The sequence below is a fragment of the Poecilia formosa genome, unplaced genomic scaffold, assembly GCF_000485575.1.
Source record: "Poecilia formosa unplaced genomic scaffold, Poecilia_formosa-5.1.2 Scaffold18, whole genome shotgun sequence".
Taxonomy (NCBI): Eukaryota; Metazoa; Chordata; class Actinopteri; order Cyprinodontiformes; family Poeciliidae; genus Poecilia; species Poecilia formosa.
This window is the reverse complement of record NW_006799957.1, coordinates 591,760-611,105: the sequence shown is the minus strand read 5'-3', so window position 1 is coordinate 611,105 and position 19,346 is coordinate 591,760. Positions and strand designations below refer to the sequence as shown.

General features: G+C 39.1%; 1 protein-coding gene across 4 annotated transcripts in view; it reads right to left on the bottom strand.

Annotated features, from left to right (window-relative positions):
• slc12a5a (solute carrier family 12 member 5a) overlaps nt 1–19,346 on the bottom strand; it is a 158,527-nt gene that overhangs the window by 4,052 nt on the left and 135,129 nt on the right. For 2 of the 4 annotated variants that reach the window (XM_016668857.1, XM_007546867.2), the window contains exons 5-25: nt 18,968–19,022; nt 17,928–18,058; nt 15,524–15,771; nt 14,198–14,409; nt 13,006–13,173; nt 12,109–12,207; nt 11,233–11,290; nt 10,942–11,116; nt 10,700–10,818; nt 10,393–10,491; nt 10,184–10,303; nt 9,359–9,463; nt 8,931–9,099; nt 8,467–8,662; nt 6,494–6,663; nt 6,213–6,344; nt 5,688–5,795; nt 3,753–3,878; nt 3,068–3,300; nt 2,340–2,354; nt 2,001–2,134 (exon numbers count right to left, since the gene is read on the bottom strand). In XM_016668857.1, coding sequence (XP_016524343.1) covers nt 2,001–2,134; nt 2,340–2,354; nt 3,068–3,300; nt 3,753–3,878; nt 5,688–5,795; nt 6,213–6,344; nt 6,494–6,663; nt 8,467–8,662; nt 8,931–9,099; nt 9,359–9,463; nt 10,184–10,303; nt 10,393–10,491; nt 10,700–10,818; nt 10,942–11,116; nt 11,233–11,290; nt 12,109–12,207; nt 13,006–13,173; nt 14,198–14,409; nt 15,524–15,771; nt 17,928–18,058; nt 18,968–19,022 — 2,872 coding nt within the window. The remainder of the gene's footprint in view (nt 1–2,000; nt 2,135–2,339; nt 2,355–3,067; nt 3,301–3,752; nt 3,879–5,687; nt 5,796–6,212; nt 6,345–6,493; nt 6,664–8,466; nt 8,663–8,930; nt 9,100–9,358; nt 9,464–10,183; nt 10,304–10,392; nt 10,492–10,699; nt 10,819–10,941; nt 11,117–11,232; nt 11,291–12,108; nt 12,208–13,005; nt 13,174–14,197; nt 14,410–15,523; nt 15,772–17,927; nt 18,059–18,967; nt 19,023–19,346) is intronic. The other 2 variants (XM_016668858.1, XM_007546868.2) reach the window with 1 other exon arrangement.

Below are 19,346 nucleotides of genomic sequence, written 5' to 3'. Positions count from 1 at the left end.
ATAACGAGGGGTAAAAAAAAAACCCATGAGTCTTTTACTCTGTGCCGCGGACCAGTGGACTTGCACTGACCCCGTGTGCGCTTTTACAAGTTTTTTTGTGGGGTTTCAAAAACTTTTAATGCGGCGGACAGCTTCCTAACTTTTTGGGTAATTTTTTTTTTAGTTTATTCAATCTGGAAAATGTTTTAGTTTATTCCCAGCAAGAAAAACTTTCTTCAAAAATAACTATCTTCTATTAACCAACATTAATAAAAAGAAATTAATGTACTTACTATGAAATTAAAGTAAAAGAAAATACGGCTATTAAAAGAAACATACTAAGTGCCTAACACCATCTATTAAAGAAGGTTTTCTCTGATTTAATTACATCATCACTTGAAAACTTACTTTCAAGTGAAGGAGAAACCATTATTTTTACACTTTCCATTTGAGATTTCTGTGTTGAAAACTGTTCAGGTTCTTTCATCTCTGAAGAGAACTTTTTTAAAACCTCCCAGCATGTCTTTTAACATCACCTCACAGACCAATTTTTTTTCTTACTATGTTTCCCGGATGTTTAAGTCTTGAAGGAGTCCTGTTGGTTTTATGGGTCCTCCATTTCAATTAGTGGGACCACAGAGTCTCTGGCTTCCACAAAGCAATAGAAGTAGAGTTATAGCTCTTCTCCCTGATTGCTGCAGTATGACCACAGAGATCTATAAAGAACTACAGGTATTAGATTTTATCCTAGCATGCAGAAAAGGAAATCTGAAAATAGAGACAGGCAGTTCTAAAAGCTACAGCCAAGAGTCTGAATATTTTTGGCAGTGAGAGTTTTTCGGTTTTTGCTTCTTCATACAAGTTGGAGGTGGGCATTTTTACTACCCCAGGGAAATATGCCAAAGATGTTTTAATATAAATTCATTCTTTCTTGCAGCAGCATAATCTTACAATGAAAAAATAAAGTAGAATAAAATTCTACTTCTATGTTAAGTTAATGTGTTGAGAAAAATATTTTTTGATATCCATGATTATCCCTTCAAATAAATGTAATTTATAACATTTATTTGAAGGAAGAATTAATTCAGGGTTTCTGTACTAACTCAAATTTAAGACTTTTTAAGGCCATTATGAATAGAATTTAGACGTTTATCACTGCAGAACTCTGTTAACTGCTCACTGTGACGGGCGCCTGTCACTATTGTGAATGAATCCCTGTTTAATTGCTGTTTTCTTCTTGCAGTTGATTGGCTGGCGAGAGTTTAAAGGGATCAAGCCCCACCCACCAGGGAGGAGGAAGTTGGGAGAGCTCCTGGTTGGTGGCGTGTCTCCGTGCCTCGCTCCCGCTCCTTCAATGTGTTTTCTTGTTGGTTAACTTTCTTTTTGTGTTGTTAGGTCTGGGGATCGTTGGCCAAGCCGAGGTTTTTCCGGTTTTTGGTTGTAGGGTGAATGATCCGGCGAGGCAGGGCGAGGGGAGCGGCCCGAATCCGACGGCCAACTGCTGGCTGGTTCGTGAATGCTCCCACTCTTTTGTTTATTTGCCACGATTCCCCAGTACCTCTATGTCCAGCCACAGTCTGAATAAAACTTTTGTTTTATATAACTTGGTCTGGACCTTTTATGTTGTGTGCCCTGTGCGGGCCGTAACACTCACAAATTTGCACTTACCCATGGTAGAGGCAAAAAGGTAACTAGCTATCACGGGTACATTAGCAGCTAGTTAGCGGCAGCCTCAACTGTCTCAAGTCATACAACGCAATGAAGATGTTTGAGTGTGACTCAAACTTTTGTTTGACAGAAAAGTCCCAAGAGAAAAAAATACATTAGATATACAAGACTAACTAGTTCTGCCAAGATTACATTTAAGACATGTGATTAATGTACTAACGGCCAACTTATTTTAAAAATAAATGTAAGACATTTTTAGGGCTTAATTTTAGATATGAGTCAATCTTAGAGAACCAAATGGCCTCCTGTGCACTTTGGACACCCCTGCATGCGATTCTCCTGATAAAGGATACAGTTCTCATCACCTGTCCGGTTCTTGGGTGCCCCTGGCATGTTCAGGAGAACTAGTTTGGCCTCTGAGGACTTTTTAAGGATGACTTCATTCAGCCGGAGCGCTGTGTGCATGCGCCGCACGTTAGATTGGTTCCTGAGAGGAAACAAGTCGAGAGAAAAGGTCAAACTGATTCCCGCTGGTTGTTTCAAAGCGTCTTGTGATGCTCAGAGGTGATGCAGATGGTAGATGCACATTCGCACGTTTATTTTTGTAACATCCTCAGCTTATCATGTGCCTGACTGGATGGGTATGAGATGTGGATTAATGAAATGAGGTTCATGGGGGCTTCAGTACTTACAGGTTCTCCCACTCTCTGCAGCATTATATGAAGAGAAATAAATCTTTATAAAAAAAAAACATTCTTCATTTTTTTTTTTTAGAAAATGTGATCCTACCTAAAAACAACTTCAACATCTTGTGTTCTATGGGGAAAGCATCTGATTTCCGATATGACACAGATATCTGAAGCTTAGTATTGGCCGATACCGATCTGATACAGAAAGCCAGCACTGAATTGACTTAAAATGTTTCTCTTTTTTGTTTTAAACATAAATGTACCGGATTACAAATTTATTTGATAACTCTGACCCAATACAGCACATGCAAATATGCCAATAACTTCACACTCTTGGTCAAACATGTAAAAACTGAACAACTTTAATTTATGCAGTCTGTTCAGTTAGGGGTATAGCAGCCAAGGTAAAAACAAATAATAATAAAGAAACACAAACAGATAAAAACAATAGGCTAACTATCTTGGTCAAACATATAAAAAATGAACTTCAACAGATGTTTCAAATGATTCAGAAAGGAATTCTTAATGTAATGTACAAGTAATAATAAAGAATGGTGTCACTCAGAGCACAAAGCATAGAATTAAACTTAATAGATATGCCATTATGAATTAGGCACATTGTCACCAATACCTGATCTGGAAACTTTTTCTATATCAGGACCAACACAGATACTGATATTGGATTAATTCATCTCTAGCTAACAGTTCATAGAGCATGGCTAGGTACTCACGGCTTCATGTTGAAGATGTCCTTGATGTCATCATGTGTGGTCACTCCGAGAGGCTTGGCTGCTTCACCGTCACACTTTTCTGTCCAGGTCCTCTGGATCTGCTCCCCGGGACTCTGAGCCTCCTCTCCGGGGGTCAGCGGGGTCGCTGGGGTTGCGGGACTGGCTGGGGTGGTGTTGTCATGGATGAGCTGGACCTGAGCAGGGGGGGATACAGGGGAAGAGGCCGACTTTGACTAATGAGACGAGAGGAGAAAGAGGACGAATGTGGATTCACGCACATGTTAACACGGAAAGTCAAAAAGCCACAGTAGAAGTGGGAATATGGGAATGCAGGTAAAGTTACAGAGAGCCACAGTGTTTGAGAGAGGAGAGGAAGGAGAAAGGGGATTAAACATTTCTGTTTGTGTTTCTTCAGCACATTGCCTGTCTGTCTGAACACACACAGGTTCTTCATGGCGTTAGAGATAAAGCTGTTATCAGTTTAAAAGAAAATGGTTTTCCCACTGGACTGAAGTGATCCAAACTGTTGCTAGTAGTAGCAACAGCAGTCTTACGTTATAGGAAATACTTTTGATATTAAAACATCTTCCAAAACAAAATGTTCTACTCAGTATGAGTTCTGTTCTGAGCTAACTTTCTGCAGGCATTCTAGTGAATTGGACTCTCTTGTTGAGGCAGATCGTACCTCTTCTTCAGGTTTCTCCTCTTTGCTGGTGGCGGGCGGCTCTTCGGTCACACTCAGCTGGGTGGTCACGGCGGCCGGGTTCTTACGGCGGATAGATCCGCGGGAGGAATCGGTGATGCTCTGGATCTGTGAAGACACAAAAAGAGGAGAGAAAAAAAAGGTGTGATACATACAGATGTTGTCTTGCTCTGTTTTTATCATTACATTCACAAGGTGTGTGACATTTATTAGTCTCTTGCATTGAAGATCAGACCCTTTGTGTCATATAAGCATACTTTTAACTTTTTCCTCAATGTCATCTATAACTTCTCTGAAGTCTTCCTTTCTCTTTATGGCACTGTTTGTTCTTATATTCTCCAACGAACCTCTTTGCAAAGAGATGGACTATATTTACTAATTCAATTACACTGAAAAGCAGTTGGGTGCACTAGAATTATGTATGTCAGATTTACAGATTATTTGCAAAAATGAGCACAATCACTTTTGCACTTTCATGAACTTTAATATTTAACATAGTAACAGAGTCAGAGATGGGGCTCTGGGATGCTTTGTGGTTTTCTTTGCATGGCATGATTTAAAGGGGATGTACTATGCATTATCCAGCCAGATAGTGACATTTTGTATAACAATCAAGTAACTATGATACCTGTATATCAGACATAACTTAAAAGTTAAACTTAAATCTTAAACATCACAATTTGATGCCTTGATATTGGCCTCATTCCAACACGCCAGCTTCATCACAACAATACTTCTCATTATGCTGTTAACAATCACTAGAAGTGTTGGGCTAAGAATTAATTCATATGATGAGCTCAGCAGACTCACAGTTCCACCAGGTGCTTACTCGTTGCTGCAGCCACTAGTCTGGAGGAGCTGAATGGATAAGGCGAGGAGGAGTGGCGCTCGGTGAGGAGAGCTCAGCTGGAGACTACAGCTCCATGGAGTTTTGTGCAAACAAGTGAGATTTGTAAGAAGCTTTTAGGTACCCTTGAATGGTGGGAGATGAAAGGATTTCTTAAACATGCACGAAAGAATCAAAGCAAGACTACAGGTATGTTTCTGATGAGGGAATATCACTATAATGTGATGTAAGGCTCAAAAAAGTAAATTTTACACTATATCTAGTGTAAATTTATTTACTTATAAATTTACACTAAATTTATAAGTAAATTTACACTAATTTACTTAGTGTAAAGTAAATTTTACACTAAGTCTGGGAGCAGACTTTAAAGTTTGCTCCCAGACTTTAAGGTCTGGGAGTATTTGCTGTGATGTCAGCGTCTTAAATACGCTAAATGTTTTTTTTTTTTTTTTTTCAAATGATCATCTTCAGTTTGTTTGGAAATGGCCTTATAACTTTTCATTCTTAGAAGCTGCAATTCCCTGGAGATTATTACTGATTTCTCTCCTCCTTGGCATAGTGGCTGCTTTTGGGTAGTCTCTGCTTTTGTCGTGGTGGTCACACTCACTCATAGTCAGTTAATCTCTTGTATTTGATTGGGATCACTCTTTCTCCTTTAAAATTCTTGTCAAGCAACAAAGGTATAGTTATTTTTCCAAAGACTACACATTGACAGTTTTAGAAACCGTGTTCTCCCTATAACTCCATATTAAGCATAATTTAAAGGAGTAACACAAAGACTTAAAAATGTTATTTTCCCACCTCTGTCAAAACATTGTCATGCTGTCAAACACAGCATGAGAGCACTTGCTGTTCTGGCTGTTGTCAACTCTCTGATAGAGAGGATAAATATGGTGACCCACTGCTCTGATTTAACACAAGATCTGCTTTTGTCCAGAGGGCGTTGTGTGTCATGTTAATTCAAATCAAGCCAAGCAATGCCGAGTCGGCTTGTCAAGTCATGTCAAGATAATGTGCGCATATCCGCGTGCTTCTAAAAACAAAACTTTGACATCAACAAACTTCCTTACCTCCCTCTCGCGCTCGGTCTTGGTCAGGTTGATCTGTTTCAGCATCTGAGAGCGTTGTTCCATCACCAGCGTCTTCTCGTACGTGTAGGCTGAGATGTCACTGTCATGCTGAAGGAAAAAGAAATATTTTATTTGTCTGTTCTTCATCCATGTTCTAAGAGTCCTTGCCAGATGTTTGTTTACACACAAATGGAGAGGAGAAGAGATATGTTCTTCCTCTGAAACCAAAATGTTTAAAAGAAACAGGGAAAGCCTGAAGGATGTTGTGCCAATTAAAATGTATTCGGTGAACAATAACAATTATTCCTGTGCTGAGGCAGAGGAATACACAGCAGTCATTTATCCTTGTGTGAAAAAAACAGTAGTTGTGTTTACTGAAGCAACCGGCCGAGCCTGAGGCATTGCTGGATTCTCTAATTATTTCCCCAGCTGAGTGGTTCTGACATTAAAGTGCTTATCAATGCTCTAGAATGCATGTTGTTTTACTTACACAAATGGTGCGCTGCCAGCTTTGAGAAAACTCACCATTTCAACTACTTCCACCATAGCATCAATGCGGAGGTGATACAGGAACGTAGTCAGGTCCTTCTTCATCTGGATGCTGTTGTCGTCCATCTGGGCCACAGTGAAGATGCGCATCTTGCACTTCCTCCAGACCTAAAAATTCCACAATATAGTTTATCCATTTGTTAAAACATCTCCAAACTCTTAAAGCTGTATTTTGCATGGATATAACTGCACTTATATTATTTTAAAATGTGGATCTCGCCAGTCTCCATTACTATTGTGGTGGTAATTAACAGTACCTTATGTTGGCGGAGCAGGAAGGGCAGCAGCATCAACATGCCTCCATCATGGACGATCCACCACACATCGATGTGACCCTCGGTAAAGCGTTCGCCGTTGGACGGGAATGCTGAAATGTTCTTTGGTACCAGGAGAGCGAGGCGGGCAATGGTGGTTTCTCTGACCAGCTCTGCAGGTAAGGCAGCAATGTAAGGCAAAGCCTGATAAAATTCTGTTTTGCACTATTTAAAAAAAAACTTTCCCGGTCTACATCTTACGTATTTTATGTATTTTTGCAGGTACCTATTTATATACGATATATAAAAACACACAATATCTTTTATTCTTCCTGGCTGACATTAAATCAGGCCAATTGTTTCCTAAACCTGTTAGAAAAATATTTACTAAAACCCAGAATAATTTGAGAGAATATTTTTAAAAGATTGTTTTCTTTGAAGGTAAAATTTTACATACATTGAAAATACTATGCCTTTAATCAATTTTGGAAAGCCTAAATGATGATCTCAGGGCTTTGGAAGCTTCTGATGGGAAGAGTTAGTGTCAACATTTGCTACAACCTGTGGATGTAGTTTAAGGTAAACCTGATTCCTTGTTTGACATAAAAAGAAATCAGCCAATCACAGCACAGAGATGTTAACGTCATATTATTCAGTACAGAGACGTTTTGTCATAAATGAATATGAACAAAAAACAAAGATCTTGTGAAGATGCAGGCTGGAGCTGGTACAAAAGTGGCATTATTTGAAAAGAGTCCTGTATAGAGAAACGATAAAGTTAAATTGAAGTGAGAGGGATTAATGACCATTGCTATATTTGGAGGAAAAAGGGTGAAACTTCCCAGACTCACCAATCCAACAGAAAAGCATTGGATGCTTTCATAGTGAGCAAATGTTCAATTGAAATATTTGGATTATTTCCAGGAGGAATATCCAAAACATTTAATGTAAGTCATATAGTTTAATGCTACAAACTACAAAATAAATTTGTGTAAAAATCTGACTTAGAAGAGCATACAAAATATTTTAAGAATCTCTTTCTTTCTCATTGTTCTGGCCTTTAGCAAACAGAAACCCCCAACTGACTGAAAGCAGATTAAATCAGTGTTTAATCTGATTTAATGTCAGGCGCTGAGAAAAAAGGTCATGTTTCCTGGATGCATTAAGTTGTAATAAAGACAAATTGGCCAAGTTTAAACTTAGCAATAAAATGGGGAGGAAAGGGGATTAAAGAGTTTAAATGTTGCATGGTTGTTGGTGCCAGATGGGCCAGTCTGAGGATTTCAGAAACTGCTGACCTACTGGGAAAATACTGGGATGAAAATTCCTGAATACAGAGGGAATTTTCATCCTTCGGTATGAAAATAAGAAAATGCATTCAGAGGGATGCAGACTATTGCAGTTTAAGCTTACAGATGGAAAACAAAGTACTATCTCATTCCAACATAAAATACCATCACAGAACATGGTGAACTTTGAAGCAAATGGAAAGACAAAGTTCCATAGCAAATGAAACTCTCAAGCAAACAGAAGACCATGACTACTACTGTCAGGTAAGAGGTAGAAACTGAGGCTATAATTCACACAGAATCACCAAAATCACTAAAGATAGAAAAAATTCACCAGATTAAATTAATCTCCATATCTAATTATTTCCCACTGATTTCTTGAGCAAGACAACGAGCTGAATGTAATTACTCAAAGGCCTTTGCAGTCCTAAGCAGCACCTTTCAGACGTGGGAGATTTGCTCCATGAATGCTAAGAAAGCATATTTAGCAAAGTAGATGGTGAGATCAATACAATTCCACTCATTGACTATTTAATTCATTTCAGTTCAGTTAAATTCAAATCAATTTAATTGAAATTAATTCAGTTTAGATCTGATCAATTCAGTTCATTTCAGATCAGATCAGATCAGATCAGATACATTCTATTCAATGAAACTTAGTTAAACCCAAATTAAAACTAAGCATACCAATGAAGTTCCTCCAGGTTTGGTGCTCGTCTCCTTGCTTCCAGTTGCGTGGCCAGGAGACCAGCACAGCATTGTGTTTCAGGCCTCCCAGCCCGCTGGCCTGCAGCAGATGGGATGTAGCATCACGGAGGTTTGAGGAGACGGTCACCTGACAGAAGCCCTTCACCTTCTCAGTCTCCATTAATTTGCGCAGAGCCTGCAAAGTAAAACACATGTAAAATAACATTTTTGAATTAGCTAATTACTCATTTTCATGTGTAATACGGATTTACAGTACAAAATATATACAACAAAAACATTTCCAATACATTAACTTGGGAATGTGAATGGATGTAGCGGACTGAGTATCCTGATTTCTTTTAACTATCACTGCAGATTTAGACTTGGATGCTTTCTGTGCTGCTCAGAATAAAAATGTTGATCGGAGGTGGCAGACTGTCGTCAGACTGTGAAATGCTCCCTGCCTGATCTGCACGCTGAGCCTGCTCGTAGTTCGCCAGGTAGGTGCCCTCCAGGGCCGTCCCGACGATGGTGAGACCTTTGCCTGCCTTCAGCTGGTTGGTGAGAGACAGCAGACGAGGCTGCTCCACATTCTGCTCTGCATCTGTGCTCACCAGCACCAGCAGCTGAGGTCTGAGGGGGAAGGTGAGCAGAAAGCAGAGGACATGAAATTTAAAGCAGACACCAAGTAGGTGAATGAGAAAGAAAAGAGCGTAGAGGGGGAAAAAAAGGCATTAGAAAGCATCATGAATGATTCATATGTTGACGTGGATGAACAAACACTTCTTGCAGTTTGACAGGTGTGACTTGAGAATGACTGAACACGCACAGACACGTTGTTAATTTCTATGTTAATTGGAAACATGTTTGTGTGTGTGAGTGTGTGTCATACCTCCAGTTCTTGGTGTGTGGCTGGCCTTCCTCAAGGCGCATGAGAGCGTATCGTGCAGCGCTCAGAGACAGACCGCGTATCCCATCACCCCATTCTTTCTCCGCACTGTGACACAACCAATATATTTCAGTCAGAACATGAACAGGTTCGTTGCTTCACATTCAGATGCAAAGGGCAAAAGGGCAGAGGCTGCTGAGATGCAGGAGGCTCTGCAAGAAAGAAAACGTCATATTCATCACATGATACGTCTTGCAGAACTGCACTGCAAAAACACCAAATCCTACCAAGTACATTGTTTCGTTTCTACTGCATATATCTTATTACATTTGAAAAAAGAAAACATCTAACAAGCAACTTTTTAGCCAAGAATAGGAGCTAATTTAAAGTCAATAATTACTAAATATAGATTAAAAAGAGGCAGATTTTTTACTAACAGGAAAATGTCATGTTATACATGTCAGATTTTAATGTACACACTACTTTCAGTTCAGATTAAACTGTTATAATCATAGTTATGTCTTTAATTCACTGAAACAGTTTGTTACTAATAAATGTTCATTTTTCCACCATGTTAAATGGTGGATAGATAAAATATTAGGTCTTCCCCCCCACCATACATCTCTGTTGTGGTAACATTACATTAGAAAAGTTAATGTTTAAGAAACACTCATAGCAAAAATTTAATCAAGAGTTCTGAGTTCAAAGAAGACAAAAAGCTTGAAACTAAAACAAAAAACCTAAAATGTTACTCAGTAAAAATCAAACCAAAAGGTTTTAGTCCTGAGCTGTAATCATCAGATGTTTAACTCTTTCTTGTGCACTCACCCTGCAAACTCAATGTATTTGTAGATAGAGCCGGCGATGCCCATGGCCACTATGGCGTAGTACCAGGAGCAGAGGAACATGAGAGTGAGACACAAGCTCATCCCAAGGAAGGACAGAGCCCTGCAGAAGCAATATGAATTATTGAGTCCACATAAAGGAATGGAAGTTTGACTTGACACATAAAATCTGAGATGATGTCAAGAACTGACCAGTGATAGAACTTGAAGCGGGGCCTCCAGTTTGGAGTCCTGAGGAGAGTCTGGAGGGCACAGGCCAGATTCACAAACATATAGCACATCAGGAAAAACCTGCAGGACACAAAGTAACTCAGGTTTAACACAGCTTCTCTTATCAGAACTGACAAATTGGGATCCTCAAAATGGAAATGAAGGGAGAGAAGTTTTGGTGAGATTAATTTTGAGCGCACTGGCATTTCGATTTAGGCGAACTGATTGTTCTGAACTCTCCTACTGTTAGTTTTTAAAAAAAGAAATTAATTTAGTTTTCAGTTCTTACATGGAGAGGATGGGAGCCACAGAATCCAGGGAGGCAATGAGGATCCCGCTTTCACAGATACAAGCTGTCAGCAGGAGGGACCATGTCGGTTCTCCATTAGCCTTTCCGTGGCCAAAGATCTGCACAAACAGAAAATTCATTACCACAGCTTTTTACACGGTTTTGTCTGCATGCGGTACCTTCTGCTCTTGTTCCTGTAAATTAGTCACTACGTTCTGATTGTGAAAGCAACAAAAACTCACCCGAAGGGCGGGCACAATGCCATCCTTGGCGATGGCCTGCAGAAGACGGGGAGCTCCCGTCAGGCTCTGGAGCCCTGCCCCGCAAGTGGAAAAGAAAGAGCCAACCACGATCACCCATGGTGACGGCCAGGCCAGCGTCCCGATGACCAAGTTCCCGTGCACGCCCTCTCCGAACCTAAAAAGGGAGATCAACAATACTTTGAAACATCAAACTTTTCTCAGACTAAATGAAGTCAGACTGAGCAGAATTTAATAAATCAAATCACTTTCAAGCACCAAACATGGACTTACTTGTCCCTGAGGACCACCCCCTCAATGCAGGCACCAAACAGAATCACACTGGACATGTCTGGGAAGTTCAGCTTCAGGAAAGGTAAGCTACCGCACAGAGACAGTTGATATGCTCTCCAAATGACGGGTAATAAATCCACTCAACTCTTAAAATGCATTTCATTTTCTGATCTAGTGGTTAAAGTATATTAGCAAGGAAAATGCAGTAATCAATATTGTTTAGTGGAGTATATAAGCGATCAGTGACACTGTAACAAACATCCCTCGGGTTTATTAGCTTGCACTTGCATAGGCAGCCACATAATGTGATTAGAAGTCCTAATCAAATTTGTGTAGACTACAAGCTGATTATTTAGAGAAACACTGGAGGTTATTCAATTCAGCTGCTTCTCTCTATTCTGCCTGTATGGAAGAAAATTGATAACTGCACAACAAGTTAGTATTATAAATCATGACCTTTAATAAGCATTAACAATTGTTTATTTTTAATGTAGATAAAAATAAACAAATATAAGAAGTGGCCATAAACTGACTTGGAAGCAAACTTTATAGATGAGGCAACAATATTAATAATGCATGATAACTTTTAGCTAAGTGCCAAAATGAGATGAGTATGATCACAATAATGACCTTTCTAGATTTAAAATACTGACCTTTAATTGTGAGGCTCCCTGCCGGCCACAATCACTTTCTTTTTTTAACTACAGCTGAGAAAAACGCCTAAGTTCACGACAGCTTACAATCCTGTCAGCGACCAAGTATCTGACTGACACAGGACAACCTACGCGACGTTTCTTAAAGTACTGTAATCTATTTTTAAAACGTTCTTGTTTTGAGGATGAGTGTGGTGCTGAAGGCACAGTCACACGAGGATACAGACAGTGGAGGTGGTTGTGATGGCTGCAATGGTTCCAATGGGGATCGACTTCTGGGCATCACGCAGATCGCCGGAGCGGTTGGATCCAGCCATGATTCCTGTGGAGAAAGTTGAAGCAAACAGCACCAAGATTACAAATGCAGAAAAGTTTTGTTAGCTTGACATTGATTGAGAACAAGACAAGTTTGCATAGCACATTACAGCAACGAGGCATTTTGTCAAATGCCATCAATAATCAATTTTCCATTTATTATTACCGTAACTCTGAACAGGTGAGGTTTTAGCTTTGATTTAAAGGAACTAAGTGTTTCAGCAATCTGGAAGCAGTTGTTCCAGATTACTGGAACAACATTCAGCTGATTGAATGGGGATGCAGAGCAGGCCAGAACCAGAAGACCTGAGTGGTCTGGAAGGTCGATCCAATGACAACAGGTCTTTGATTTAATGTGGTTCCATGTTGTTCAGTGATTTATAAACTAAGTGTTTTAAAGCCTACTCTCTGAGTTATAGGCAGACAGTTTAAAGACTTTAGACCTGGAATATGTGCTCTATTGTGCTAGTTTCAGTAAGAAGCAGCATTCTGAATCAGATGCAGCTGTCTGATTTTTTAGGTGTCCAAAAAAAAAAAAAAAAAAATCAATCAGATAATAAGTAATCAATGGGACAAAAGATAAACGCATGGTTGTTCCAGATCTTGCTGGGACATTAGTCCTTTAATCCTAGAAATGTTCTTCAGGTGATAGAAGGCCGACTTTGTAATTATCTTTATATGTCTTTGAAAATTCAGTTCTGGGTGCATCACTACCCACATGTTTCAGGCCTTATCACCAGTTTATCACAACACAAGGACCTATAAGCAAATAATAAAAAAGAAAACAACTGGAAGCATTTGTCACCTGTCACTGATGGGAAGTAAATGCCAACCAGCAGAGTGAAGAAGCTGGTGATGTCAGCTAACACGTAGCGGTTAGCGTTGGTCACAGGGTCATCATGGTCCTCCACTGACTCCAGGATCGGCTTAGCAATCAGATCCCCCTTCTCATAGTAGGTCCCAAACAGGTTGTCTGTTGGTGATAAAATGTGTTGACAAGAATAATGGTCAACACTGGTCACTACATAAGAAGAAGCTACAAAAAGTATTGATCTATTCAGAAAACAGGACATTGTTTTATTTTTTTGCTTCACCTACAATTATGAAATTCAGAAATGTTTTTTTTTTTTTTTTAACTATGACATTTTAGTAATTCTGAAGTCAGCAGGCTGTTTTTCTCTTTTGTGCTCACAGAAGTCCTCAGTTGGAATCAAGACAAAAACACCTCCAAAGTCAGGATAGTGATTGGGAAAACTGCAGGCGGCCCAGCAGCCCTGAATTAGTACAGCTTTTGTCCTTCTTCAACCTCTTTAACAGAACGCAATCTTTAATGAGGGAGCTAATCAGTTTTAGATGTCATTAACTGTGACAATAAAGGTTGTTACCGATCCATACATAGAAATGTCGCAGTAAATCTACCCTGAACAGCAAAATACGAACAGTTTCAGGAGTGAAGAATCATTTTTAAAGGGCACAGTCCTTACCTCATGATTAATGCAGGGTTTTATTGTTAAATATCAGAGTCAAATAAGGTTAATCTAGCTCTGCGCTTTCTAAAGCTGAGACTTTGGAACCAGTCTGCAGGAAAAGCAGTGAGTGAAGTGAACTGTGTCTGACTACAAAACTCTTCCAGCTTTGACGAATAAAACTATTTGATCCAAAACCCGGTATCCTTGTAAAAAAAATGACAGAGCTTTTGTACCACATCCAATATTAAAACATATAAACAAATTCTATGCTGCAATCAGTAAAAGAGAAGTTATTATTTTCATTTCTACCCTTACCAGAAGAAAATGTCTGTTTCACTGAAAAAAGCAATACCAAAACACTTTTCTTCCCCCTCTTTAAAATGTATTTTTTTTAATGAAGCTTCTGTCTTTGAATGTTAAATTGCCAAAGTTTCAGTAAATGACCCGAGCAATGCATAACATGACCTAACCTTTGTTCTCACTTTGCAAAGATGTAAACTCTAGCAGATCCAAAACACTCGGACTCACCTGACAGGACTCCACTGGTAATCCCGGGAATTCCCTGGATCTGAGTCACGTTGTTGGCCAAGAAATATTTGTCGCAGGTAGCGTTGAGGAAAGGTGAGTCACAGAATATGCGCCACAGCTGGGTGGTGACTGTCCCATTAGCGGTCTCAATGGTTTTGGCACAAACGTCAAAGTTCTTCCACACCAAAGTGCGATTCCCCAATATACAAACGCTGTGGAAACAAATTTTTGGCTTCTTCAAATCACAAAATACAGCATATTCAAATTATTGTGGTCTGATTTGATTTTACGCAGCAAATTTGGCATAAATACTGTACTGTGGTAAGTACAGCAAATATGATTATTTACTTAGTAAATAACATAAAAACCAACAACAGTAAATGAAAGTTTTCTGTTTTAAATGTAGAACTTTGCTTTAAAAGGCTATTGTTCTCTGTTGATCTACTAAATTCTGTAGTTTAAGTTAATCTGGATATCTGAGAAAAAAAACAATCGTCATTTGATTTTAATTTGCTTCAAAGGGGCCAGACTGTCTTGTAAAATAATCTTCCCTTAATTGGTTCTGATTAGTGGTAAGTGAAAACTCCTAAACTAACAGAATTGACTTAAAGCATGTACAAAAATGCACTTTTTAGTAAAGAAAAAAAAATCCAGGTTATACTCATATGCTTTGCTGTAAAAATTAGGATAATTTCTTCATTTTTCACTGGAAAAATGCAAAAATCAGAAAAGCAGAAATAGATATTGGCCAGGAAAAACCTAATCAGTGCATATCTGTATTTCACCAACGAGCAGCAAAATGTTATACTTCTTGGATGCAGAATGCTCTCCAAAATTATGCATCTTTCAGCTCTGCTGGGAGGATTCTTTTCTAAATTTAGCATTTCATGCAGACATGTCTTTCAGATACCGCATTTGCTGCATGTATTTTTGTTTTAGGTCTAACACTTCCTTTTTTCTTCACTTGTTCTCGTTCTTCATTTTTCAGACCATGCTTCATAATATTGTGCTATGATACAGTTAACTGGAAACAAAAACAGAGGTACTGATCTGCAACATTTATAGGAGCAATATTAGGAAATCAAACATGTATGCAGCTGTGAGCACAAGCAAGGATAGAAATATGCAACATGGTGTATAGTAGTAACTTGTTTAATACAACATTAATCAAGTTTGCTACAAATCTTAAAGTGTTGTTTTGTTTCTATGTGCTGTTTTTTCTTCAGCAGCCTCGATTTGAAGAGTAAAATGAATTTTCAGATTTCTGAATCAGTTTGATTTATGGTTGAGTTTCTTCTGCTGTTCTGTCTTAGTTGTCTCACTTACGGGAAATCAGGCGGTTCGATGCCGGTCTTGATGACTCCGGCGTAGACGGCCAGTATGGAGAGGATGACGCAGGCCAGAAACACCAGGGCCAGCTTGTTCACGTACTTGACGCCAACAAATACCACAGTGGCCATGGAGGTCAGCAGGATGGTCCCATACACGCGCATGTTGTTCAGCAGGGCGGCTTCCGCCTCGGCACCCTCCAGGCCCTCCAAGGGGAAGATGGCTGCTTTGGGAGCTATGTAGATCTAAAGAAAGGGGGGGGGTCACACATAAAACACGCTTTTTCTCATGAAAAATCAGATTTTTGCCAGGGGGCATCTTGGAGGTGGTTGTTTCACTTTCACTTCTCATTTTCCAGAGTATCAGGGGATTTCAACTGGCAGACTTAACGCTAGAATCTTGGTCTTCTTGTGAACTGTTAGGAAAAATGTATTACCTGTCAACCAGCGGAAAATAGACTAAGGGAATCATAAAAAAAGAAGCCAGTAGCAGGAAGAATGAGGCGAGGAGAGAGTAAAACTCCTGATTCTTCCATTAACAATCCTCTGTTGCACACCTTTGCTATTTTAACCCAATTTAATAAAGGAATTCAAGCAAGAATAATAATATTTGAAAGTTAAGTGTCATTAATACACTGCTACTATTACTAAATCCAAGAATAGCCCCATCATATCAAACTGTAAACCCACAATTACCATCAGTATCTGTCATCAACTCGTGATGATTCATAGTATTGCGGTTACATAAGCATGGGAGTTTCTTCCCTTTTTTTTTTAAAACTACCGTTAGGTTTCCACCACAAACTATTTAATCATTGTAAAAAGGTTATTTTTAAAAGTGCCAAGAATGAGAGGAGCGCTACGGCTCAGCTCAGACATTTGGATTGAAAAGCTGATCTGATGTGAATAACAGCACATCACCAGGCGAAAAAAACAAATCTCCTGCTTCACTTTGAACTCTTCATACTTCCGAAAATAGCAGCTTCGGTTTGTGTTCTTGGCTGGGGATTGGAGGATGAAATGTATTCAAATGGGGACTGTGCCGGTCTGTTCCGCACTATTCCGACGGGATTGTTTTACAATGGAAACTAAGCCAGCTTTGACCCAGAAGACAATATTAACCTCCAGGCATGATCAAACTCTGCATGACCTTAAGAGACAAGCAGAAGGAGAACGAATGATAACAGAATAAATCATTTTAATGATAAAATAGTCATTGTCAGAGCTGTTGGAGAGAATGCCTCTGTAAGCCTGTCAGTGTCTAGATCTCTCATTAATGCATCATCTGCATAATTATCCCAAAATTCCTTGCAGGATGTTGGGCTGCAGTGGAAGACAAGAGAAACAAAAGGCAGAAGAAGAAATGAGGAAGGAGGAATGATAACACTTTCTGAAATATATTCAAGTAATCTGTTAACAATATGGACAGAATGTGAGACTAAAATGGCCTTGATTTTCTGTGAGGATGAAGGATTTTCATCTGGTACAAAGCAGACTGCAAAGCTGACGTTAATTTCGTAACATCATGCCTGCAGACGGTTTATGAGCGGTTTTATTTTTTGGCCGTGTCCACGCCGGTCTAACGCCTGTTTTGTAGATAGACAGCTTTTTCCCCGGTTAGAAAATTTAGGACACTTGTAGGTTTGTGGTCAGGATTAAAAATGCGAGGATCATCTTCCTGCTGCTGAGCAACAAAAATAGAGACAAGCACAGATAAGATTAACAAGCAATCAAGGTTGGCATGGGAACGCTGCAGCAGAAATATCTCAAGATATTTCTGACTCAATTGTTTGAGTGGGAGAAGACTGATTTCAGCTGTACAAGCATTATTTTTATTACGATAACACGTGATTTGCACAGAAGACTAAATTAATTAGATATTAACTCAAGAAATACTTGTAAACAATTTCAAATATTGGCTCCATAATTTATTTTTTGGAAGATTTTTGTGAAAACAAATTATTTATGTATAACTAATGAAGTTAATGTAAGAACACTTGGAGGAAGGAAACGTAGGAAAAAAAAATTACAATAAGTTGTTTTGTACTTTTGCAGTTTTGGTTTTCTTGTACTCAACCTTTAAGAATTCGAAATCCGTCTCTATGAAGCAGAACATTTTGCAAAAGTTGTGCAAGCTAACAGATGTCTGGAATGTGTTTAGAAAACTGATTATCTGTAATAATAATAATAATAATACACCTTTAAGCTGCTGAAAGGGAATGTGGTCACACAACTGCAATAAGTCATATGGACCACCAGGAGATTGCAAGCTGCAAGTTTATTTTGCAGTTTGCAAAATAACCAGCTCGGTGTATGAGGCTGAGCTCATACACCATTTTCATTTGTGAAAATTGAGTATTAGGAGAGAGGGAACCCAGTAACCTTGGTAAGATGTTTCTTACCAAGAGCAGCTCAATGGCTCCCAGGATGTACATGGCTCCAGCGTAGGTGGTTCCCAGGTAGAAGCAGATCCCCACCGCTCCACCAAACTCGGGGCCCAATGAACGGGAAATCATGTAGTAGGAGCCCCCAGCTAAAAACAGACACAAGAGTAACATTGGCATGCATGTGTTTTCTTTATGACTCAGTTAGCTGTAATATACATCTATTGGAGTTTATTTTAATCAGCTATGTAATTTACTCTTTGCTTTCCACCAGTTTAGTGATTTGTTTATGATAACTTGATTATCCAAGCAGATTTATTGTTCAGAATGAGAATCAGGTCACCACCAATCAACAAGAAAAAATAGTTGATCATTTGTACATCACTTCAAAAACAAATGGAATAAACGTGAAAGTTTGCGCAAGTTTGATTAATACACTTATAATAGTTTTACTTTGATTTATAAATGTTCACTTTTCCATAAATAATATTAGTAATGCATTCATCATTTGACATAACAGGGAACACTGTGTTGTGCTACTAACCTCTACTTGTTAATACAGTGCCTTTATATTTATGTGAAACATTGTGCCAATTAATTAATTGTGCATAAATAAATAGTCCCTAATCAGCACTTCCCAACAACATAAAGGCTGCCACCCATTTTACGCTAGACGCTTATAATGGGTGTTCCGATCCAAGCTCCTTCACAAGCCTGTAATTTGCTGTGACCCCTGCTGAACGTAAGATGTGGACCATTATTACTACGTAGCCCCACATTACAGGCCGCATGCGTACAGCGACGCATCGTCACACAGATCCAAATGTGCAGATTTGGGTTCTACTGGCAGGAATTTGGCGGATACTTTATTTTGTGTAAATAATGTGTGACGAGAAAGTTAAAGAGTACAAGATCACAGACTAAAGATCCTAATGTTTCTGAATATATCAAGCTGTGCAGGGAGGAATGTGCCAAAAGCAATCCGTGAAAAGGGAAAATTTAGAAGCAGGCAGCATCAAACAGCGATGACTGTGTGGCGCCGGCGTCTGCTCACCCACCTGGCACTACTCCATTGGTAGCGACGGCACTCATCGAGATGGCAGTCAGCATCGTCTTCAAGGAGAGGGAGAAAAAAAACATATTACATCTTCATCAGAATCTGCTTATTATCATGATAGAAGGTGTTTCTTTAATTCTCACCAAATACCATCGTTTTATACCGTCACCAAATGTTACATTAAACCTAAAGTACGCTCTGAGCTCGTAGTAAATATAGACCGCATCTGGAAAGTATTTATGGTGCTTCACTTTTTCAACATTTTGTTATATTGCAACCTTACTCTACTCTATATTAATGCCCTATCCAACCTGATGGCACTTGAGGAATATTACAAAGAAATACTGTTGATCCACTTTGTTGGTGGATCAACAAAGTAT